The following is a 25,367-nucleotide window of genomic DNA, read 5'->3' as shown; positions in this document are numbered from 1 at the left end:
CCTCCAAAAACTTTTCACACTAAGGGGGAAGTTATCAACCTGGACTACTGTTAAGATGGGTTATTTTGCCACTAACCCATGCTATTTTAGCACAGGTCCCATTTATGCAATGAGATCTAGTTACTATTAATTGGTGTTAACATTTAAATAACCTGACAATGGTAGCCCATGTTGATAATAGTGTTGTCAACTAGATCCATATTAGGGTTTATCCAGTACTGGGCTTACCCCAATGCATGCAGGGACATGTAGCCTTGCTTGTCTTAAGGAATCTTGTGAGGAAAATCAGAACCACAAGTCCCTGCATGCAGTGGGGTAAGTCCAAGATTGGATCAACCCTGGTGGGCAAATCTGGATCTAGTTGGCAAAGCTACTTGATAACTCCCCGTAGTAATGCCATTATTTACAGAATGTGCTACACCATTCATTTTCCACCCATTCTCTCCCTTCTAGATAGATTATAACTTGTTTAAGGATGCCAGGAAATATATGTTATTTCTGTTTGCCTTAGTGAAATCCAGGAGTTTGGAAGGAAACCTTCATTTATCTTAATTATCAACTGAAGTTAATCTAATAAAAGATGCAAAAATTTGTTGCACTACAGCTTTTTAAGTGAAAAAAAAAATGCACCTAATACTAGAATGGAAAGAAACTTGAAATATTACACTGCCAGAGCCAAAGGTTTGATAATGCTGAAAGTTTATTGAGGCATAACTCTAGACAAGATGAAAACATTCAGGAATGGAAAACATGGCAGAGGTCCCCCCCCCCCCCAAAAAAAAAAAAGAAAGTCAAACCCTAATAATGACATAAGCAAACATTGACAAAAAACATTTTAAAAATGTCTATAAATAGAAGTTTGGTTGTCTAGGCATGACTTATTATCATTTTAGATATATCACTATTAACAAAGTCCTTCACATTAACCATATGCCAATAATATATTAATTATATAAGCCTGACCGAGATCTGCTTGCATCTTGTAAACATGTTATGCTACAGCAGTTTTTCACTGCATATAAAACCTCTCTCCCCAACCCTCCCCCTAAAGAAACTCTAACATAAGTAAAATATATTCCACATTCTGGAAGCTATCAAACATCTACAAAGTTTGTAGGAATGAGGTTATAGAAGGCAGAGTTGCAGTCTGTGGATTTTCTGTAATTGTTATGTCTCTTTGAATGGATTTGCACAGCAAGAATCAGACAACACCGGAAGCAGTGTTAACACTCAGGTATAGCTGTGACTCCAAGGAATTGTTGGCCGACATTTTCCAGTGGTGACTTGGCAGGAGCAGGGGAAAGGTTTGTAGATTGGCACAAATAACAGAGAAATAGGTGCAGATTTGTGTTATTTGATATGCAGTTCCCCCACGTAGAACAAAATGTTATGTTCCCAGCACTCAAAGAGGAGGCTGCGACTGTTCCAAAGTTTAGACCATAATCGACTCGCTGGTTAATGGTTTATTTACCCAGTTCCTCTTATATCCACAGACAGTGAGTGAGTCCATTTCAAATATTTTATAGCTCTATCACACTGTAACACTATCCTGACTAATAACAGAAGCTGAAATATGAGCAGGAAGCATAGACATTTTTAGCACATTTACAAAATATTTCGGTCATCTAACTAGGATTCTAATTACTTCTTCATCCATCTTGAGGATCTTCTTCTCCTTATCATGCCTTGCTGGTCTGATTGCTGACTTGATTTCTGAGTGCCTTCTTCTGGGACACACACAGTGCCTTTGCAGCCGCACTCATCCACGTAAATGTAGGAGTATCCGATGCTGCTTCCATCTGGACATGTCAGCTGCACCTCTCTCTTGCTAATCTTCAGCTCCTGGCAACATGTGCATTCTTTCTCCATCATGCTTGTTACATCTGAGTATCTTATAGGACAAAAAAGTAAAGGAAAAACTTTAAACATTGCATTCAGAATTATTAGAAAACTTCTTCTTTCTTTAAATATTATAGGGTAGAGATGCTGAGTTTATTTTCTGGTAGGTTTTCCTTTAAGATAGTACAGTGTAAAGAACATTTACATCAGATTCTGAGAACAGAATCAACTCAGAGCTCCTGACAACCTTTGTAGAACATTACCTAACTTAGGGGCCTTTTACTAAAGTTAGAGGCCGACTGAAACTAATGGTTTTGATTCCATTCAAAACCAAATTTGCGGCTCGATTTTGGCCGTAACCATAACCGAAACTGGCCCTGCCCCTACAACTTCTGCTGCAACCAGCCTTCCCCACCCCCTGACAGAAAACATGTTCCCCCCCCCCCCCCCCCCGGGATGCCCAACCCCCTCCTCATTCCTCCTCTGGGTCTGGTGGTCTTATAGTGTCTTTGAGGCAGGAGCATCCAGCTGTGCTGTAACAATGGCGGCTTCTCGTGAGACTGCTGTGGGAGGTTACAGCTACTCAGGGCACTCCTAATTCGAAATGGCACCTCAACCTCCAGCTTAGAGTTATAAGACTGTGCAGTTAAGCAGACCTGCCAAATCTCCTACTTTATGTGAGAAACTCCCACTTTCACAGGTCACTTCCTGCCGAAAAATCAGGATCTCCCGCTGAGTGGTCTCTCATCCAGTGACAGCAGGAAGCGTCTTCATAAAGCACCATCTCCTGCTACCGCTGAGCCCACACCCCATGACAGCAGATGACATTTTATGAAGGTGTTTCCTGCTACCGCTGGACAGGGAGACGATGCCTATGACCACTGGCCACGAATCAGCTGTTCTGGGGTGGAGAAATAGGCGGAGTTGTGGGTGGAGTTGGGTGGAGCAATGAGTGAGGAGGGCAGAGCTGGGGGCGGAACTGGGGTGTACCTTAAATCTCCCAGAGAGTGGATCGGCCTCCTTGGCAGCGCTGGGTTATTTTAAATAAGTGAAAATGGTGCATGCTAATCATACTACATTAGCTGGATAATGCAGGAGCGCCCACTCTCTGCCAATGGCACTCCTCGGAAAAATATTTTTAGAAACTAGGTAGTGCACAGGATAGTGAGTGCAAACAAGCAAAATATTGCAAAATCTCTTTTAATGAATGTATGTGAGAGCCTGTTCTCAGGCACTAACCTCATATTAAGGGCTTAATCCCTTTAGTAATTAAGCCCCTTAGGTTGCTACATTTGAGACCCCTAAAGTTTAGGTGCATTATCAGAATAATTAGAGAAACAAATTTTTAGCAGAAAGTTCTCCTAAATGTTCTCCTAAAAGTTCTCCTAAAAGTCCTAAAAGTTCTCCTAAATCTACAATTTAAGTATCTAAATTTAGGCCTACAAGTTATCTGCCTAGACTTAACTACTATACATCTGGACAGTGTTTGGTTTGAGTGCAGAGCTGGGTATCTAATTTAGATGCCCCAAACTAGATGTTTCAATCACAGGCCTAGATCTAATCTCTCCAATTTTAGACGCCTAGATTTAAGCCAATTTTCAAACAGAAATCTAGGTGCCCACTAGGTTTAGCTGAAAATAAGCTTAATTTAGCCACCTCAAGTCATTGTGGCTAAATTGACGGATGAGCCACATGCTAGAAATCATCATCCAATAAACTGTGACGTATATAAACTATATAGATACATGTGTAAAATACATGCACACATTTACATCTCAGAGAAGACTAAATCTGTGCATGGGCATTTCTGTGCTACTGGTGCTGAATCTGGGAGCCAATTTCATAATGGTTTACAGAGCTTGGCATTGAATATCCTGGAATAACAGGCTTAAAATAGGCACCTTTAGAGACTTATCACAAAAGCATTCCATTATAAAATTACCCCCTTATTCCCCTCCCCCACACTCCTAATGCAATATATGGGGTAGATATTCAGCTGATGGCACTCAGCGTCTTTCTGACTGCTGCTGGCGTTATCCCCGGAAATTCAGTGTCAGGTCATGTCTGGGCTCCAGCATTGAATTTTTGGGTATATGAGGGCAGCGATAGCAAAGTCAGTTAAGTGCGATATTCAGCTCTTAAGAGGCTGTGGTGAACCACATAAATATAGGACTATGTTTTATTTGGTTCTGTTTATGAAGTTATCCCAGCCGCTTAAGTGCTGATTTCGCCTTGGAAATCCCCACAAAATAGTCAGTTCCAGCCTAGTCACTAACCGTGCAGAAATCTCAGCAGATTCTATAACAACGAGCATAACTTAATTGGCTCAACAAGCTAATCAGTGTTGTTAATAGCACTTAACAAGCAATAATAAGCACTAATTGGCATTAATTTGAATTTACACGCACAAATCCATAAACGTATTCTATAATGCAGTGTGTCTAAATTTTAATGCACGTAGGCAAAAAGGGTGTGGTTTTGGGTGGTGAAATGAGCATTTTGTGGGCGTTCCAAAATTTACATGCGTTGTTATAGAATATGACCCAATGCGCGTAAATCTACACGCAGGGATTTACGATAGGTTTTCGTTGGTGTAAATGGCTGCACATAGTTTTAGTCGCAGTGAGGTCTGCCTAAGCATATTCTATATAAGTACATAAGTATTGCTATACTGGGACAGACCAAAGGTCCATCAAGACCAGCATTCTGTTTCCAACAGTGGCCAATCCAGGTTACAAGTACCTGGAAAGATCCCAAAACTACTTATCCTAAAAATAAGCAGTGGATTTTCCCCAAGTCAATTTTAATAATGGATTATGGACTTTTCATTTAGGAAGCTAGCCAAACCTTTTTTTAAACCCTGCTAAGCTAACTGCTTTTACTACATTCTCTGGCAACAAATTCCAGAGTTTAATTACATGTTGAGTGACAAAATATTTTCACCAATTCATTTTAAATTTACTATTTGTAGCTTCATTGCATGGCCCTCCTGGAACCCCACTATCTACCCTTCTCCATATATCGCGTGTAAATCTAAGCGTTTCTTAGAATACACCTAGGCGGAAATCTTTAATGCGTGGATTTTTTAGGTGCCGTATATAGAATCCCCTCCTCCCCCAACTGGGCATTTCCTGTGGCACTGCCTGATTAAGTGCTGCTGAATATGCCTAGTTAGCCATGGACCAGTGATTTAAAAGGCCTGAAGCTATTTCTGGCCATTTAAATTGTTTTGAATATTTACCCCTATATATACATGTACATAATACTTTCCCCATCTTCTCTACTATGGATCCAATGCTGTTAACATGCTGTCACTTACTTGGAGGAACTGTTACAGACTCCTTCACAAAAGGCCAAATCAACAGTAGCCACACATTCACCGTGCTTCAAAACTGTTGATGACTTCTCAACCCTGCAAGCTACTTGTTCAGCTGTAGTGAACAGTAAAAAGATAGAAAATCCATTATTACATTGCAAATAGCCAATTTGCATATCTAATAAAACATAAATCATATAGGGCCCCTTTTACAAAGCTACACTACTGATTAGTGTGTGCTGAATGCCAAGACGCCAATGGGAATTGAATGGGCTTTTTCACATTCAGGGGGTCTTTTACAAAGATTCGGTAGTGTTTTTAGCATGCGCTAAATGCTAGAGACACCAATAGGAATATACGGGCACCTCTAGCATTTAGCAAACATTTTTGGCATGTGCTAAAAATGCTAGCACGCCTTTGTAAACGGACCCCCTCAGCGCACTGCTAATCGATGGCACCAGCAGTAGTTTTACTCACGTATGCATATCTCACAGCAGCCATCTTCGCTCATTACAATGATTCCCTTTATAGAAATAAGACAAAGAACAAGATATTAGTGAATGGAAGCTAAACACGTGAAACGCAGAGTTCTGTATGTATTTACAGTAGAAAGAATGAATGATAGGATGTGGCCTGGTATGAAGCAGGGCTGATGGGAGCTACTGGCTTAAAGGAAAGGTGATGGTAACCACTCTAGAGACCTTAAAGGGTCAGCTACTGAAAATAATGTCTCGCTTCTGCAGCCCACAAAACCAGTTTTAACCAGAATGAACTAGAAAAACAGAGGGCTCAATTTTCATTGCCGTCTATATTAATACCTACATTCAATGTTGATATAAGTATAGGCATTAGCGTTGAGTATACATATTGTGCAGTGATCATTGCTGCTGGTATCCATTTAGGCCATTTAGGGGGGTCAATATTCATTCATCAGGCAGTCAGCATTTTCTTTTAATTAAAGCTGGATATTCAGCACTTAACCAGCCAGTTTAACCATATAAATGGGACTGCATAAAAGTCAGAGTTAACTGGCTCTACAAAACAGGATATTCAATGCCGAACCCCAGACAGGGCTCGACAGTCCAGGACTAACACCGGCAGCAGTCAGCAAAACGCTGAGTGCCGCCGGCTGAATATCAACCCCTGGGAGATTAAAGGTGTGAACACCTCTAATCGTTCCATTGGTGCACTGCACAAAACAAGCAACTTGAGCAGGTGTAACTCCCAATGTTAATGTAAGTGGACATAAGCGTGCATTTCCCTTCTGAAATGGGGCCTGCACATGTAACTTTTCACCGTGCCCTGGTCCCACCCAAACCATGCACAATCTATGCCCCTTGCAATATACATGTATTTGTGATTTGGACTTTATGTCCCAGCTTTTTAAAATTAGGATTTAGATGCATATGCAGTATGCAAGTGGAAATATCGGTTTATACATGTCCAAATTTTAAACAGGGGTTCCAAAATTAACACCTAAATTACTTGCCCAAGATCAGAAGGAGTAACAATGGGATTTGAACCTGGTTTCCCTGGTTTTCAGCCCACTGCTCTAAACATTTGGCTACTCTTACAAAAACCTTAATTTTGAAAAAGGTAATCCTCTAACGTAGAGCATCTATAGTTTAAATAGTATTGCTGCTAATGAAAAAATACAATTGTATGCAAAATGAACGTACAAACTCGCAGTCCTTGGGTTCAATGAATGTGCATACTCTCTTCTTTGACACCAAAACTAACTGGTCCTCGACATTGTCACAGCTGTAGGAACTGCAGTTTGTATCTGGGGCATGCCAGCTACCTCCAGGCTGAAATTAAGATTTAATAACTTTGTAAAAAAAACATGAAATTAAGCACACACAATAAGAAAATCTCAAATATGAAAGAAATACTTGAAAACTACGTCTTGTCTCCTCATAAAGGTACAGTGTGGTTAAAGATGTCACACCACAGCAATGGTGGGACTCGCCTGAAACATTGTATTCAACTTCTTTGGGTTGTTCATTAATCAGTATTGCCCTTCAAGGATGATACAGTTTTACAAAACCTACAGATAATATTTCCATTTGTATCTTGAAAATTCTGTTCAGTAGTGTTATTATGGTCATTCTGTCTTTGAAAACTGACAGGTCCTTTTACAAAGTCGTGTTAAAAAGTGGCCTGTGGTAGTGTGGGTGGGTCTTTAAGGCACGGACTGGGCCATTTTTTACCATGGCAGGGAAAAAGGCAATCTTTTAATGGGCCGGGAAATGGGCCTGCGCTAATATTGAAAGTAGTGGACTCCTATTTATGGCCTGAGCCCTTACCTTCACCCATTGACTTGGCGGTAAGGGCTCATGTGAAACCCATCCAGTAACTACGCAGCATGCGCCAACATGGGTGTGCTGCCGGTTACCGCCAGGAATGCCCCCTCCCCCGCAGTAGAAAATAGAAAATTATTTTCTACTGTGGGAATCGGCGTGCGGCAAAATCGGAATTATTGTTGGGCATATGCGCTACCTCAGAGGTAGTGCCGATTGAGCAAGCACTACCCATGCGTTAGCCCTCCCGCATCTTTTAAAAGGTCCCCTGAATGTTTTGACTAACAATTTTATGCTCATATAAGAAGTCAGGTAGCAGGTGTGCACTGAGAATTAGTCATTCCGGTCCTACAGCCTTCGATATGAGGTTGCTGTAAGTGGTGGAAGCAAAGGCAGCTACGCTGATTGCCAGGACAGAGAAAAGGGAGACTGTGAGTCTGTAATCAGATGACTATGAAAGGGAAGAGGGATACTGAAAGTAAATTTGAATGGGATACAATTCTGTCCAGTGATTGCTCCTACCCCAATGTGCATACAGTGTTTGCTAAGGGATCATCTCTGACCTGTTTAACAATGACCATTTTTATAGCACAGAAGTTCAAGTACCAATTCTCTGTGCCACAGAGTGAGATATCCATACTGAAACTTCCTAAGAGTAGAAATCTAGAGGTAGACACCAAAAGCGGTAAAGTACCTGGATCACTTGAGTGGTGTTATCTTCCAATTTCATCACACATGCCACCTGAACACATTCTCCACAGCACTGACCAGCTTTCATCCTGTACTCAAAACCCTGTGGTTAAAAATGGGGTAGGAGGAGGGGAGAAAAAAAGGATAACATGTCAGGTCAATGAGACTAGATTCCATATGTTGCCTGTCTCTGTTCACATTCTATGAGGTCAAAATTCAAAATGTACTTAAACATTTGATGCTGTGCCAAACTTACAAGCGTTCGTTAAAAACTGTTCCGCTATCAAGAAAGTTTCAATATAACTGGTCACCAATAAATACTACCAACAATATAACAAACATTCAGACTAATGCTGTGATGCCAAACTAATCTAAAACATAATAAGATTTATGAAATGCCCTCAGAATAGTCAATTACTCATACAGTATCTCTTATTTTAGACACTTTAAGGTGAAAATGATTTTTTTATTTTCTTTCATCAGGCCTTTTCATTTTTCCATAATGATATGCATTTAAAACATAATTTGTATTCAGCAAAATTTCCTAAGTTCTTATATTCAACAAACATCTAGAAAACCACCACTTATCTAATATGTGCTCTTTCTGACATGCTGGTTGCACAGTCAGGGCCCTTCATATAGGTTGAGCTCTAATGAGTAGCCTCATTTAACTTTGGGCTGTCTCCAGATGCCCCTTGAAAATTCTATAAATGCCCAACTATGGATTTTATCACAAACGACTTTCTCAAGGACTCAGGTGACATCCTGAATATCTCTAACAACAGCCAAGCAGCTTTGAAGTTTCAAGAATACTCAAACTTTTAGGATGTCTCCTAGATTCTTACATATTTTACATGCATCACTTGGCACACTTAGCCAAGCCAACTTATACCTACCACTGACATGGCATAAGAGGGCATGCCTAACATGACCCCCCCCTCCCCGTCCACTAAGCTGCACTAGTGGCTGCTATGCGCTAATGCCGACACAGCCTATTCACTTTGAATGGGCTGTGTTGGCCTTGCCTCGTGGCAGCTGCTAACACGGCATAGTAAACAGGGGGGATGAGTGTGCCAATGCTGACATATGCTAAAATTCTATACCAAAATCTTAGTGCCAAGATGCCGTTATCGAAATGATGCTAATTGTATGGCAATGGGACACCTACACTAAGCCATCAATTTATATAATTTTATATATATATATATATATATATATATATATATATATATATATATATATATATATATATATATATATATATACACACACACACACACACACACACATCTAATATTGCTGGAGCATTCCATGTAAATATTGACCCACTATCACGACTCACTCTCTCTGGTTTAGGTTATTAAGACATTTTCCATGCTGCCTTTAGAAAACAAATCAATAAGGCAGTGTACAATAGAAGACAAAGTCAACACGAGAAAATAAATTTTAGGGGAACAGGGAAGAAATTTAGGGGGAAAATAAAGGAAGAAAGTAGACAGCAGTTTGGGCTGATCCAGGTGGTGTCAAGGGCCTGCTTGAAGAAAGAAGTTTTAAGACCAGACAGACTGCTGGTGGATATAGAACCACCATGACAGCTAGTATGCAGTACAGGCTTCTGGTGCGGAGAAGTGCAGTGCCATGTGAGCAGATGAGGAAAGAAGGGAACAGAAAGACAGTGCCAGGGGATGGGGAGGGGAGGGAGACAAAGAGAGAACATTCTGGGAACAAAGCAAGAGAGAATGTGGAGGGGGGAGAGGAAGAGAGAAAGAGTGTCCAGGGAGGAGGAACCCACTTCCTAGATCAGAGTTTGGGAGCAAAGATTGGGACCTACACAAATATTTTATAGTAGTCTACTAGCTGACCCATCTTTTGAAATTTAAAAAGAAACTCACCAGTGGGCATTCTGTTTCACAAGTGATGAGCTTACACGTCACAAGATTCAGTTTCGTCTTTGGATCCATTTCATAACTACAGCCACATTTCTCACAACTTTCTTTGCTTGTGGGAATAGACACTCCGGGCTAGACAAATCAAGGAAACAACACATATATTAAGTAACAGTGCTGCATCTTACAAAACTATAAAAGCAAATCTGATGCAGAGACTAGGAGAACAGTCTGAATACAGCTAGAGACCAGTAGAGATAGAAGGAGACTGTGGAAAGTCTAAGAACAGGACAAAGTAAAGCATAGTAGCCACATGGTTTCATATTCCCCTTTCAATCCTATTTAATAAATAATAAAACTTTATTTTTAACCTGCTATATCTAATACAATGTAAGCAAGGAACAAAAAAACATACATAATAAAATCTAAATCAACAAACAATAAATAATAACAAAACATACTTAATTACTGTTTAATACAAACTTGTCCATACTATAACACAATACTATAACTCCCATTTTGTGTGTTGTGGTGCTTGTTGTGAGATGTGTGAACATTTCAAGTTGTATTGTTTCCTTCATTAGTAAACAAAACAACAACAACAAAACATTTTATATACTGCCCTGATGTTTAGCTCTGGGCGATTAACAATTACAACCCCCCCCCCTGCTTACTAAGCTGTGCTAGTGGCCGCTGTGCAGCAATGCCAACATGGTCCATTCAAAGTGAATGGGCTGTGTCAGCATTAGCGCATGGAAGCCGTTAGCATGGCTTAGTAAAACAGAGGGAGGGGGAAGTTTGTGGCCAACCACAAGCATAGCAAAGTATATAATATAAATCTAATGGATGAAGAGAATGTGTACAAAAGTCATTTTTAAAAATAACAAATGTATATCAACACAAAATATTGTTATGTATAATGCTTGGCAAATAGCTAAGACTTCAAAAATTAGCATATGGTTATGACAATCTTCATTTTGTGAATTTCTGTGCACTGAATATCTGGGTTCTAATTCTGCTGATGGTGGTCAGTGTTTAACGGCAAACACAGAAGAAAGCGGACCTCCGCAATGGAAAAACCAAGAAAAGAACACAGCGAAGGTGACAAGATGGATTACACCAAACAAACTTCTACTGGACTCAGAAAAAAGTTCACAGCAAGAGTTTATTCTTAAAAAAACTGGACTCGACACGAGTCGCGTTTCGGCCGTTCAGGCCTGCCTCAGGAGTCCCTGTATGGCAAAGTGCTATTGTTTCTCATAAGGAGAGTCTTGTGCAAACACTGGATTTCTCTAACAACACCTTAGGAAAACAGAGAAAGAAAACTTCTGAGCTTCTTGATGAGAGTGTGAGCGTCACTGTTCTCGAAGCATGAAAAAGCTTCGACTGCCTCTGGCTGAATTTTGGCTTAGGTAATTTATAAATTTCATCCCTCAAACACTATGGGGTCCTTTTACTAAGCTGTACTGAAAAGTGGACTGTGCTAGTGTAGGTGTGTGTTTTGGACGCACGTAGATCCATTTTCAGCGCACCAGTAAAAAAATGCCTTTTGGGGGGGGGGGGGGGGGCTGAAAATGGATGTGCAGCAAAATGAAAATTGGAATGCATCCATTTTGGGTCTGAGACCTTACCCCCACCCACTTACTTAGTGGTAAGGTCTCACGTGTTAACCGGGCGGTAATACTATACACCGCCTTAAGTGAATTCCTTCAAAAGGCGGTAAATAAATCCTAATAAATAAAGGATTAAATAATAGTCAACGCGTGTTCGAATGCCGATTACCGCCCGCATGCCGGAAAATAAAAATATTTTCTGGAGCATGTAGTGGACGCACGTAAAAAATGAAATTACTACCCAGGCCACATGGTAGCTGGGTGGTAATTCCAAATTGACGTGCATTGGGCACGTGTAGGTGTCTACACAGCTTAGTAAAAGGGCCCCTATTTAAGGCACATAAATGAGCTCTTTTAAAATTAGGTCACACCTAAAAGAACGTGTGGTGCAAGTCAGTGCATACTTTTCCTCAGAGGAGGAGTTAGGACGAAGCATGGGTGGAGCTCTAATTTGTGTCTGTATTCATGCCTACTCTTAAGCAGGTATAAATCTGCACCTTAAAGCCCCATCCCTGGAACTCCTCTACTCTCACTTCACTTTGAAGAGAAAACATTGGCCGAATTGTGATTTATACGGTCAAAATTTAAGAGTTCCGTGGGCAAGTAGACTCAATCAAAACGTGGTCTGCACTTGCTGCCAGCCATACAAGGCCTTCTGAATACTAAGCTGCCTATGGTTTTCTTGATGGCAGCCACAAGGCAAGGAGCATACTGTACAAGAACACAGAGGTTCTCCTTAAGAAAATACAGAGAGGAAAACGAGGGAAAGGCCCTGGGAAGGAAATGCCCTGTTTCATAATGATATCCTTACCTGGTATACTGTACTGTTGACAACACAGACATTATCGGGCACTGTTGGGAAGGAAAATAAAATAATGTATAGGCTTCTTGCAGTAGATACATATTGTTCAATTCTGCAATGGTAATAAAATACAGACAGAGGCGTGTGCTACTTACATGTGAACAATGTATTGAAGTCAGAAATTTAAAAAGCTGAGATAATAAACAATAAAATGATACAATTCTCCAGAATCACTGAGACGATAAAAGCCATATGATGTCATTACTTTTTTATATATGCTTCCATGTTCCAAGCATTCCTTGATCTTTCACAGATAGAATTCAGAACTTACCACAGATAAGAGTAGCGCAACAGTCCCCAACAGAAAGGACTGATGTTAGTGTGTAACCTGGATCACATTTTCTTACAGTATTGTTGCAAAGTCTGGGGTTACATCCTGCATACGAGTAATAAGGAAGAGGTTAGAGAGAGGACAATGTGTTCATGTAAATTTAAGCTATATCCTTATTCATTAGCTACTCAAAATGGATCTGGATCTCAATCTCGGAGAAACCTTTCCTACCTAAAAACATGAATCTAGAACCCTCTCTTCCTTCAAGTGAAATTCAAAAGTGTAAAGCCCTCACAACACATTTTATTCTGTTTCTATGATTTCAAAAGAAGTGGAAGTCAAACAAATTTTGCAACTTTATACAGATAAATTTCTCTCCTAACTTAATCCACTTAGCTATCTGAATAGTGGTTTGAACATTGCCATTATCTGGATAGTGGTTAGAGTGGCCACTCATTCCTCTGTTTTGATATTCAGCACTGGCCACAGTCCAGCTATCTTTAGTATTTTTCACCGCTCCAGACAGTGCTTCGAAAAAACACTGACCACAGCAGCTGAATAGTGGCCTGATAGAATTTACCCACAATGCTCTGTTTCTTTCTCGGTGAAGGAAATTGGAGGGCACTTACTGCACACAAGCTCAGAACAGCATGGGTCATCTGGGGTAAGCTCACTGACAAGTTCAAAGCCTTCTTTTTCACAAGTCTCTTGCTGTTGCTGTTTACATTCAATTGGTTTACATTTCACGGTGACAGTGCTCATGTCACAACTACATTCTTGGCAATTGCTCTTCCAAGTTTCTCCAGGCTGTAAAATAAAGAGGAAGTTCGTAATTTAGCGAAGTCACCATTGAACTGGACTGAGCTTTTGATATTTGCAATATATTTTAACTAGACCACTCAAAGCATTCACAAAAAGCTAGCACTTTCTAAATGTCAATCCATGTTAATGCAATTTTAGCTCCTGCACTTTCAAGAGTGAAATGCATTCATGGAAATGTGATACTAAAGCCTCACTGAACACCAGCTTGACTATAAACTAAGGCATACATGTCTGCTGCTTTAACTGGCTTTTTTTCCACTTTTAATTTTTATTAATTTCAAAAAGAAACAAAGGAAAAACAATAATAATGTTATGATGACATACATAAATGACATCCTACCCACAAATATATTAGCCCACATCATGAGAGGATTGAAGTCAAATTAGAACAACAACAAAAATTACATCAAAAACAAGATACAATTTACCTAGCTACATTAATTAGCCTTGTTTTCCTTTCCCTATCAAAACTCATTAACCCAACTGAGGCTTCTTATTCTCTGTGAAAAACATCTCTCAGATCAATAAAAAAAATACAAAATATTCAAAGCAATTGAAATGGCAAAGAGATAGCGCCACTGAATATATCTGATTATCTCCTAAGCCAAAACCAGCTATCTTGTGCATGGTCCAATGATGGAGTCAGTGCTTGCTTATTTATTTTAAAATGTATACTCCGCTCTATCCATAGTCTTCTAGGTGGAGTACAACAAATGCAGTCATAATAATGACATCTAATACATAACAACTAAGCCATTAACATAAACTCAACCTAGACAAGACAGAAATACAGTTCATAATTAAAATATAAAGTAAATACAACTAAGACCCCATCACAAAGACTCCCCTCTGTAAATAGCAGTCTGCATTGCATGCCTGATGAAGCAGAAATGTTTGTAACGATTTCCTGAACCCACTCATCTCCTGCAATTCTCTAATACATGAAAGAAGCTGATTCCAAAGTTGCAGCCCTGCGATATAAAAAATTGAATGCCAAAATTCCTCCAACCTAACATCCCAATAATTGGGTACACACCCTCTGCATTCTTGGAAATTTTCTTAGATGGCAAATAATAGAAATTGGAAATAGAAATCTGTTCTACGCTGGGTATTGATAAAACTTCCTTGAAGTAATTACAAAACAAATTCTCTAGAGAAAGTAATCGAACACAAGGAAAATGTAAAGATCCTTTGACTTGCAATAATTTTCTAAAGCTTTACATTTTCTGTGAAGCAACAAACTATCTTTAATGCTTGAAACTCCTGTAACTTGCAAGGTATTAACTTTTGTGCTCTAGGGTCTGAAGGCAATTGTCCAATGTACCAAGCCTAGAATCTACATCTTGAAACTTAATGGAGACTTGACTGAGTTCTTCAACATAGTTCCCACTGTTGTGATGGATCTCCAAATAATTATCAAAAATATATCCTGAGACATTTCTTGATCTTTAACCCCCAACTCCAATGCTCTAGACAAAGCACAGGATTAGGAATGGGTCAGGAGATCCCCAAACTTAAGGTATGCTAATTGGAGTCACTACTGTCCCAGCTTCAACCAATCTGATGACTGGAGTCTCCAATAAGGTAGACTCCTGCCTAGAAGCAAATAAGGAAGCCACCTGTATGGGATGGGCAAAGGGACCCCCTGAACTGAGAGTAGTACCAGAACTAATAGACAACCCCAAAGGAGCAGGAGTAGTTGGTAAAACATTAAGAATAACTTGGAGATGTCTATCCACGGGCTTTGGACTACAAGACCAGGCAACACTAGAAGGAAGAAATTAATAAGATATGGACAAAATACCAAATGTGCATCTTTTTTCCCCACAAATAAGAAACATAAGGAACAAAAAAATGTTCATACAAGAAAGCAAAATAATGGATGCTGATATGTTCAAAATTAGGGATGTGCACAGCCAAAAAAATGTCAGATCTTTTTCAGCATTTTCAGAAATGTTCTCAATTTTCCTTCAGTTCATTTCACATACTCAGTTTAATAAAAAATCTTTAACATGCATTAGAACTTTCTAATGTCCCTATGTGCATTAATATGTAGGTGGATGCTTATTAAATTGATTGCGAGCTAAAATCTTCCTTTTCTTTAAAGAGTAAACTACTCACCATTCTAGATTTTCCATCTGGTCCAATGCAAGCTAAATAAAAGAACAAAATAACACATTTAATATTCAATTATTTCTCAGTACTTCTATGACATTCAGGTCCAAAGTGTCTTACAATAAATGGCAACACGAAAGAGTTAAAATGGTACAAATGAATTAGGCAATTGTGATAATTTAGGGGTGTGGCTATCAACATGGGCCACACTGAGAAGGGTGATTTTACCACTAACTCGTGCTATTTTAGTACAGGTCCCATTTTATGGCACACGGCCTTTTAGCCTCTTCCCATACAATTACCACACAGGAAAATACTCACAGATGCACTTACCATCTCCTGGTTAACTGTCATGCCAGCCCAGTCACAGTTACTGTAACAGTGCACTAACAACTACTGCACACTCATTCATGAGATAACTGCTTTCTGCAATGCTAGAAAATGGGCAGTCTTGAAATCTGATTGGTTAGGTGTGCTTCCAGCTGAGGGTTGAGAAGCACTAGTCCAGTTATAGTAACGTAGAGGGGGATAATCTAACCGGGGAGCCCATCTCTAAGGACGGCCCTGTAAAGGGGCGGGGCAACCCATATTATTGAAACAAGATGGACGTCCATCTTTTGTTTCAATAATACGGTCAGGGACGCCCAAATCATGAAATTTAGGTTGACCTTAGAGATGGTTGTCCCCGGTTTTCGGCGATAATGGAAAGCAAGGATGCCCATCTCAGAAACAACCAAATCCAAGCCATTTGGTCTTGGGAGGAGCCAGCATTCGTAGTGCACTGGTCGCACTAACTGAATGGAAAAAGCCCTTCCCTTGCCGATCCGGAAAGGAATGGGCATGCTGCAGCATGAAGGAAATAGCATGCAAACGAGCAGCTTGCTGTTAGCTCATTTGCACACGATTTCCTTCCTAAGGCAGTTGAGGACGTCCTTCCCTGTGACAGCAGTTGAGGATGTCCAAAATGTGGATGTTTCTGTGAGAAGGATGTCCATGCCTTTGCTATGCCTCCAATGCACTCTTTATTTATTTGTTTGTTTGGATTTTGGATCACAAGTAGTAGCAGTGGGATTTGAACCAACCACCTCTAGATTTTGCAAGACCAGTGTTCTAACCACTAGGCCACTCTACTCTACTCCACTCCCTTGAAATTTGGCCATCCCTGTGGGGGGCAGTTGAGGACGTCCAAAATGTTTGAAAGAAGGACATCCACACCTTCCTTATGCCTCCGCTAACACACACATACCTCCCCCCCCCCCAGGGACCTGCATACTGCCCCCCCAACAGGGATGGCCAAATTTCAAGGGATTAAAGGAGCAGCATGGTGGAGTGGCCTAGTGGTTAGAGCACTGGTCTTGCAATCCCAAGGTGGTCAGTTCAAATCCCACGGCTGCTACTTGTAATCCAAAATCCAAATAAATAAACAGGGTATCAAAGGCATGGCTGTCCCTCTCATAGAAATGTCCACATCTTGGACATCCTCAACTGCCGTCACAGGGATGGAGGCATAGCAAAGGACATACTTTAAAAAGAGAAAAGTTTTTGAAGTTGTTTTTTTCAGGGTGGAAGATGGTTAGTGACCACTGGGGAAGTCAGGGGAGGTCATCCCTGATTCCCTCCGGTGGTCATCTGGTCAGTTCGGGCACCTTTTTGATGCTTGGTCGAGAAACAAAATGGACCAAGTAAAGTCGGCCAAATGCTCGTGAGGGACGCCCTTCTTTTTTCCATTATCGGCCGAGGACTCCCATCTGTTAACCACGCCCCCGTCCCGCCTTCGGTACACTGCCGACATGCGGAAAGCAGTTGAGGACACCCAAAATCTGCTTTCGATTATGCCGATTTGGGCGACCTTAGGAGAAGGACGCCCATCTCCTGATTTGTGTCAGAAGATGGGAGCCCTTCTCCTTCGAAAATAAGCAGGATAGTAACATAGTAAATGACGGCAGATAAAGACCTGAACGGTCCATCCAGTCTGCCCAACAAGATAAACTCATGTTACATGGTATGTAATACTTTATATGTGTACCCGAGTTTGATTTGTCCCTGCCTTTCTCAGGGCACAGACCGTTAAAGTCTGCTCAGCACTGTTCCTGTACTAAAAATTCTGAAGCTAACGTCGAAGCCCCTTAAAATTTACACTCCAGCCCATCCATATCTATTCAGTCATGATCAGACTGTAGAAGTCCGCCTTGCACCGGCTTTACTCTCCAAATACCGGCGTCTTCACCCAATCTCCACTAAGATTCCGAGGACAAGTAGGTACCTATTTTATGGGGGACAAGTAGGTACCTATTTTAAGCCTATTTTATAAAGAAATGTGGAGGGGCATTTTTGATATGAGGTTTAAATCTGACTTTAGATGTTTTACTCTAAACGTCCCAAATTCAAATGAGAAATATAGGGATCCTGTTACAAAGGCGCACCATAAGTACATAAGCACCGCCATACTGGGAAAAGACCAAGGGTTCATCAAGCCCAGCATCCTGTCTCCAACAGCGGCCAATCCAGGCTTCAAGAACCCGGCAACCCCTCCCCCCCAAAAAAAATTAATAATGTTCAATGGACTTTTCCCTCAGGAATCTGTCCAAACCCCCTTTAAATTCCATAAGGCCAGCTGCTGTCACTATATTCTCCGGCAACAAGTTCCAGAGTCTAACTACACGCTGAGTAAAGACAAACTTTCTCCTATTTGTTTTAGCATAGGTTTTAGACATGCCTATGTATTCCTATGGACGTCTCTAGCATTTAACGTGCGTTAAAAATGCTACTGCGCCTTTGTAAAAGACCCCAATATTGATTTTCGAAACAGAAAAATGCTTATCTTTTTGTTTTTCGAAAAAGGCCGTTTGCTAGATGTTTTTGTGCTCAGTGTATTTATCTTTTTGGTCCATTAAAAAAAAAAAAGTCTAAGTGAAAAATGTACAAAATCAAGGCATTGAGATGAAGAAGGAGCCGGCATTGTTAGTAGACTGGCCACACAGACATCCCAGAAGAGCTGTGGGATACCCTAAGGAGCACTGCACTGCAATACAAGGCCCCCTTAATCCCTCCAGTGGTCCTCTGGTCAATTAGGCAACTTTTGTGCCTTATTCGTTATAAAACCAGTTTGGACTGTAGCCCTGGATGTTTTTGTTTTGTTCCATTATGGCGGAAAAATGTCCAAGTGTTAGTAACGTCCAAATCCCGCCCCTGCATGCCCCCTTGTGATTTGAATGTACCGCTGATGAATTTGCATACCAGAACATTTAAATAATGGGTTTTAAAACTACCAATCTGAATGCTTTGGCAAGGAAAATGTCCAAATGCTGCTTTGTGAAATGTTTTTCTGTTTTGAAAATGAGCCCCATAGGCGCCTACATGTCTTTGTAAATGACTAGCACTAATCTAGCAGAAATTGTGTCTACTCTTACTATGGGTTTATTGTAGCTTATGATTATCAGAAAGAACATTCAAGATTCAAAGCTTATTTTAAAATCTTCTAGGTATTAATGCTAGGCCAATATTCAAATGCTCTATATCCAGCACAGCTATTAGTATAACAAACAGCACATAGAGTGGCACAGACTATGAATAGCAGAATAGCAATGATAGTTAACTGGTATTCTTTTATCTCTGTGGTTTAATGAAGAACAGCCTTTTCACTGTCCTAAATTAAACCACACAATAAAAAAGATTTCAGTAGAATACTATTGCTCTCTGTAGAATTGGGTAAAACATCCATGTTCTGCTTTTGCTGTGCCCCAAACACTATCCAGATATCGCTGTGGAGGTCTGTATGAATCTGCAGCAGTACCATCTGGGTAGTGCCACTGAAAATTCAAGGATAGGGCACTTAACCATTTAGCAGCTTTTGAATATCGAGCTGTGAGATGCCAATATGTTTGATTGTCACAAAGTCACAAGAAAGTACATTTCTGCAATACTCACATTCACATTCAAAGTGGTAGCAGCAACCGTCATCATCGTAAATTTTTTTGGGTTTTAATCCACTTTCACAAGTAATATTTTCCACAGTTGCACATTGCACAGAAGTGATAACAGTGTAGTTGTTTCCCAAGCAGGTTGCATTAGCACATCTGGTAAATTCCCAGGTTTCATTTACCTACAGTCAAAAGGACACAGACATGTCAGTGGTTTGTAGCTTCTGCTGATTTAATTCAAATCAGCCAAATGCAAAATTTGTAAGGGGGGAGGGATTTTAAGGGGGGGGGGGATGTAAGTGGGAGGTTTGGGAGTATGTTAATATATAAACAATAAACATAAAACTTTTGATTTGAATGCTGTAGTAATGGATAATTGCGTACATGGTATTTGTAAACAAAAATCCTTGTTTGTATTATACCGAGGATCCAATAAAAGGCGAACTATATATTTTTTAAAAGTTTATTTTCATCATGTCTTGCAAAACAACTTGAGGCAGGCAAATGAAAAGCAATGCATAAAATATAACAGCCAATACATTTTAAAGATATACCAATTCAACAACAATGCAAGTAGACTGTCCACCTTATAATTGAAAGAGAAAAACGCCTAGATTTCGACCCAAATCGGGAGATAGACGTTTATCTCACAAAACGAATAAATCGGTATAATGGAAAGCCGATTTTGGACATTTTCAACTGCACTCCATCGCGGAAGCGTACAAAGTTGATGGGGGCGTGTCGGAGGCGTGGCGAAAGTGGAACTGGGGTGTGGTTATCGGCCGAGGAGAGATGGGCGCCTTTCGCCGATAATGGAAAAAAAGTATGCGTTTGTAGCTAGAATTTAGGGCACTTTTCCTGGACCCTGTTTTTTCACGAATAAGGCCCCAAAAAGTGCCCTAAATGACCAGATTACCACCACAGGGAATCGGGGATGACCTCCCCTGACTCCCCCAGTGGTCACTAACCCCCTCCCACCACAAAAAATGATGTTTCACATCTTTTTATTTTCACCCTCAAATGTCATACCCACCTCCCTGGCAGCAGTATGCAGGTCCCTGGAGCAGTTGTTAGGGGGTGCAGTGGACTTCAGGCAGGTGGACCCAGGTCCATCCCCCCCCTACCTGTTACAATTGTGCTGCTTAATGCTTAGTCGTCCAACCCCCCCCAAACCCACTGTACCCACATGTAGGTGCCCTCCTTCACCCCTTAGGGCTATAGTAATGGTGTAGACTTGTGGGCAGTGGGTTTTGAGGGGGATTTGCGGGGCTCAACACACAAGGGAAGGGTGCTATGCACCTGGGAGCTCTTTTACCTTTTTTTTTGTTTTTGTAAAAGTGCCCCCTAGGGTGCCCGGTTGGTGTCCTGGCATTTGAGGGGGACCAGTGCACTACGACTCCTGGCCCCTCCCACGAACAAATGCCTTGGATTTATTTGTTTTTGAGCTGGGCGCTTTCATTTTCCATTATCACTGAAAAACAAAAACGCCCAGCTCACAAATTGTCGAATAAAACATGGACATCTATTTTTTTCGAAAATACGGTTTGGTCCGCCCCTTCATGGACCCGTTCTCGGAGATAAACGCCCACAGAGATAGACGTTTTCGTTCAATTATGCTCCTCTGTATGTTTCTTATGTAATGATCAGGATAAATTAATATTAGTTATCAGGATAAAACTGTGGTTAATTCATTTAAGAACATTTTTAAATAGCTTGATTAGAATGAGAGTTCATAGTATGTCAGATAAGTTTAATGCGCTGTAGCTGTTGCCTCAGATTAATCATAGATCGTGGAAATATTAGAGCGGTGGAAGAAACACAGAAAATGACATCATCACACATGCTTACAGAGGGGACGATATTTAGCAGGGACATATATCCGGTTACCTTTAATGAGACATTCAACTGACTTATTATGATTAAAAGGGTTAGTTATTAAGGTGAAGTAAAAGTCAGGCTTTAACTTCACCTTAATGTTTCATGGGAGTCACCAACCTGGGAGCATCTTAAAGGGGCTGGGCAATCTGTGATATATCACCCTCGTGCTGAGCCAACCATTTAGGCAATCTAGGTGACCGCCTAAGGCAGAAGCTTATGAGGGGCAGCACAGCACAGCAGCAGTCAGAGCAAAACTATAGGTCCTGACAACCACACAAACTGAGGGGCCCTTTCACAAAGGTGCATTAGGGTCCACACGCGTGCAGTGCATATCAAAATGAGACTTCCGCCAGGCTATCACGCCTCCCTGGTAGTAATTTCAGATTTGCCTTGTGCCCGTAACGTCTAGATGATTTATTTATTTATTTCCTCCCACGAGTGGTGTTTCCGGTGGTAATCAGTCACCGGGCATTTAGCATTTGAGCCCTTACCGCTAGTTCAATGGGTGGTGTTAAGGGCTCAGGCCGGTTACAGGCACGTGCTGGTTTCAGTTTTGCTGCATGCCCTTTTCCTGTCCCATAAAAAAAGCCTTTTTTTGCAGACACGGTAAAAACTGGCCCACTGTGCACCAAAAACAAATGCCTACACTTTTCTACCACAGGATTTGGCACGTGCCAACCTTGGAATTACCGCTGGGCACTGGCACTATCCCGGCGGTAGTGCCAATTGGGTGCGCTCTACTCGCATGTTAGCCCTCCTGCACCTTTGTAAAAAGGCCCCATAATCTCCAAACCTAAACTGAGTTACTCAAAAAATGAATGAGATGATTATATTACCATTCTTGGTGGTTCAACGTTGAAACAACCATCTGTTGGAATGGACGTGGTGGGAGGAATGAAGGTTGAGCTTGCTCTGCTGGTGGGTGGAATTGTTGAAGATGATACGCTGGTTGAAATGACTGTTGGAGCTGAGGAAGGAGCTGGTGTTGGCACTGAAGATGTTGTCCCAGCTGATGTGCTTATAGAAGGTACAACTGTTGGAGGGCAGCCACCCTGGAATCTCTCAGGTTGACAAGTTTTACCACAAATTGCAAAAAATACACAACCAGCACTGTCTGTTTTATTATAAATTGTTTCACCTGTGAGAATATAACAAAAAAGTAAAACTGACATTTCATGATTACGAAGAAATTAATTCATCAAGAGGAAAGATTGGTTATAAAGAAAAATAAGACTAAGGGAGAAAGTTATCAACTTGGACTACCTTAAAGATAGGCTATTTTACTACAACTCACGCTATTTTAGCACAGGTTCTCTTTTCATAAAATGGGATCCTGTGCAAAAATAGCACAACGTGAAGTAAAATAACCCATCTCAACAGTAGTCCATGTTCATAAATCCCACTCCCCTAATTCACAAAGCTTTATTTTATAAATAGATTCCCATATCCTGAAAGTAAAGCTAATTTTAAATAAAAACCCAGTCGGGTAATACATGCTACTGATTCCACCCAAAAGGTCAATGGTTTATTTCAACACCAGGTCTAGAGCGGAAGATACTATGGAGGGAGTGTTCAGAGACCATGAAGGCAGGGAGTTCTCATCATTATTAAGGCTGACATCACTTGGCCAAATTCAGGGGGGGTCTAAGATATAGGGCTCCAGGAGGTGCTCAGTACATGGCTCAGAACCACTGGTGCAACTATTCAACAAAGGAAAGTAGGATAAAAGTAAAGTAACTTAAAAGAAAACAAAAAGAAGAAAGAAAAACTACTGGAACAATCACCAAGTATTTTTCTTAATTACATTGCATATTGCCTTCATTATATATTGAAAAAAGTCAGTCTATACATACCAGGAGAATAAATTGTGTTATTAAATTGACAAAAGCAGGGGGTAGTAGTAGCAAAGGAAGTCATTGGCGTAATAATTCTTTCAGTGGTTGTTTCAAAAGAAGTAGTCACTTGTAAAGGTGTTACAGTAATCTTTGAAAAAGATGAGATATATATTATAAAAGCAGCTGGTTGAAAGAGATTAGCATGTCAATTTATTATACATTGCATGCAAATACTCACTGTTGATACGGTAGTTCCAGGAGAACTAGTCATATAAGCACCTGTAGTTCCAGGTGCTGCTGTAGTTCCTTGTTGAATAGTTGTAATCTGTTGTGTGGTAGTTGCAGGTTGAGCAGTTGTAATTTCTTCTGCTGTGGTACCTGATGGTGATGTACTGACTTTGCCTGTGGTGACATGTGCTCCAGTAGTAGCAGGTATAGCAGAACTAGCAGGTTGCACTGTAGTAGAAACCTGAGATATGGTAGTCACAGGAGGAGAAAGGGTAAGTGGTGGTTCTGTGGTGCTTGGTACTGAGGTACTGACTTTGCCTGTGGTAACAGCAGGAGCTGGAGTGGTAACATGAACTTGAGTGGTTCCAGGCACAGAAGTAGTTGCCAGTGAAGTGGTAGTTGCAGGATGGGGACTGCTAGTTGGTTGTTCTGTAGTGCTTGGTGCTGATGTACTGACTTTGCCTGTAGTAACACCAGAAGCTGGAGTTGTAACATGTGGTTGTGTAGTTCCTGGCACAGAAGTAGTTATCTTTGAAATGGTAGTTGGAGGGTGAGAAGTGATTGGTTGTTCTGTAGTGCTTGGAGCTGAAGGACTAATTTTTTCTGTTGTTCGAATTTCTGAGGTTGTAGTTGTAACATGTGGTCCAGTAGTTACTGGAGCAGTAGTAGTTATAAATGCACTAGTAGTGGCAGGCTGAGATGGTGTAGTTTTTATACAATGACTGTAGTCATCACAGCATTTGACCCTTATTTGATAGTTGTAACACATCTTAAATTCACCTTCCTGATCTTCATTTTCACACACCAGTCCAGATCTTACATCACATTTTACAATTTGCCCAATTTCACTAATGCTTACGTCGGGATACACATCTGCTCTACATTCTATATCCTGTATATCTTCTGGTCGATTGCAGATTGTCTTCCCTGATGCAATGATTTTATCAAATGTTTCAATATCCCCACTCTCAATTTCAGAAGAGGGAAAATTTTCATCAAACCATGTTGTCCAACGACATTTTGGCTGGCAGACTGTGGAGCTTGGAACTGTGACTGTGGTTTTTCCAGGAAGTGAAGTAGTAACAGGTGCTGCTGTAGTTCCTTGTGGAATTGTTGTAATCTGTTGTGTGGTAGTTGCAGGATGAGCAGTTGTAATTTCTTCTGCTGTGGTACCTGATGGTGATGTACTGACTTTGCCTGTGGTGACATGTGCTCCAGTAGTAGCAGGTATAGCAGAAGTAGCAGGTTGCACTGTAGTAGAAACCTGAGATATGGTAGTCACAGGAGGAGAAAGGGTAAGTGGTGGTTCTGTGGTGCTTGGTACTGAGGTACTGACTTTGCCTGTGGTAACAGCAGGAGCTGGAGTGGTAACATGAACTTGAGTGGTTCCAGGCACAGAACTAGTTGCCAGTGAAGTGGTAGTTGCAGGATGGGGACTGCTAGTTGGGTGTTCTGTAGTGCTTGGTACTGATGTACTGACTTTGCCTGTAGTAACACCAGGAGCTGGAGTTGTAACATGTGGTTGTGTAGTTCCTGGCACAGAAGTAGATATCTTTGAAATGGTAGTTGGAGGGTGAGAAGTGATTGGTTGTTCTGTAGTGCTTGGAACTGAAGGACTAATTTTTTCTGTTGTTCGAATTTCTGAGGTTGTAGTTGTAACATGTGGTCCAGTAGTTACTGGAGCAGTAGTAGTTATAAATGCACTAGTAGTGGCAGGCTGAGATGGTGTAGTTTTTATACAATGACTGTAGTCATCACAGCATTTGACCCTTATTTGATAGTTGTAACACAT

The 25,367-nt window shown here is 40.8% G+C and overlaps 1 protein-coding gene across 1 annotated transcript; it reads right to left on the bottom strand.

Moving 5' to 3' along the window:
• Positions 1 to 772: 772 nt before the first annotated feature.
• Positions 773 to 25,367, bottom strand: LOC115469672 (mucin-2-like). Its single transcript, XM_030202459.1, has 14 exons — positions 23,586 to 25,367; positions 23,366 to 23,495; positions 22,349 to 22,650; positions 19,642 to 19,816; positions 15,721 to 15,752; positions 13,407 to 13,584; positions 12,778 to 12,882; positions 12,456 to 12,496; positions 10,038 to 10,166; positions 8,150 to 8,248; positions 6,835 to 6,963; positions 5,633 to 5,678; positions 5,159 to 5,270; positions 773 to 1,891 (listed from the first exon to the last, which is right to left on the bottom strand). Exons 1-14 carry the CDS (start codon positions 25,365 to 25,367, stop codon positions 1,642 to 1,644), a joined length of 3,510 nt encoding a protein of 1,169 aa, XP_030058319.1. The 3' UTR covers positions 773 to 1,641.

This window comes from Microcaecilia unicolor, chromosome 4, assembly GCF_901765095.1.
Source record: "Microcaecilia unicolor chromosome 4, aMicUni1.1, whole genome shotgun sequence".
NCBI lineage: Eukaryota > Metazoa > Chordata > Amphibia > Gymnophiona > Siphonopidae > Microcaecilia > Microcaecilia unicolor.
This window is presented reverse-complemented; position numbering and strand designations above follow the sequence as displayed.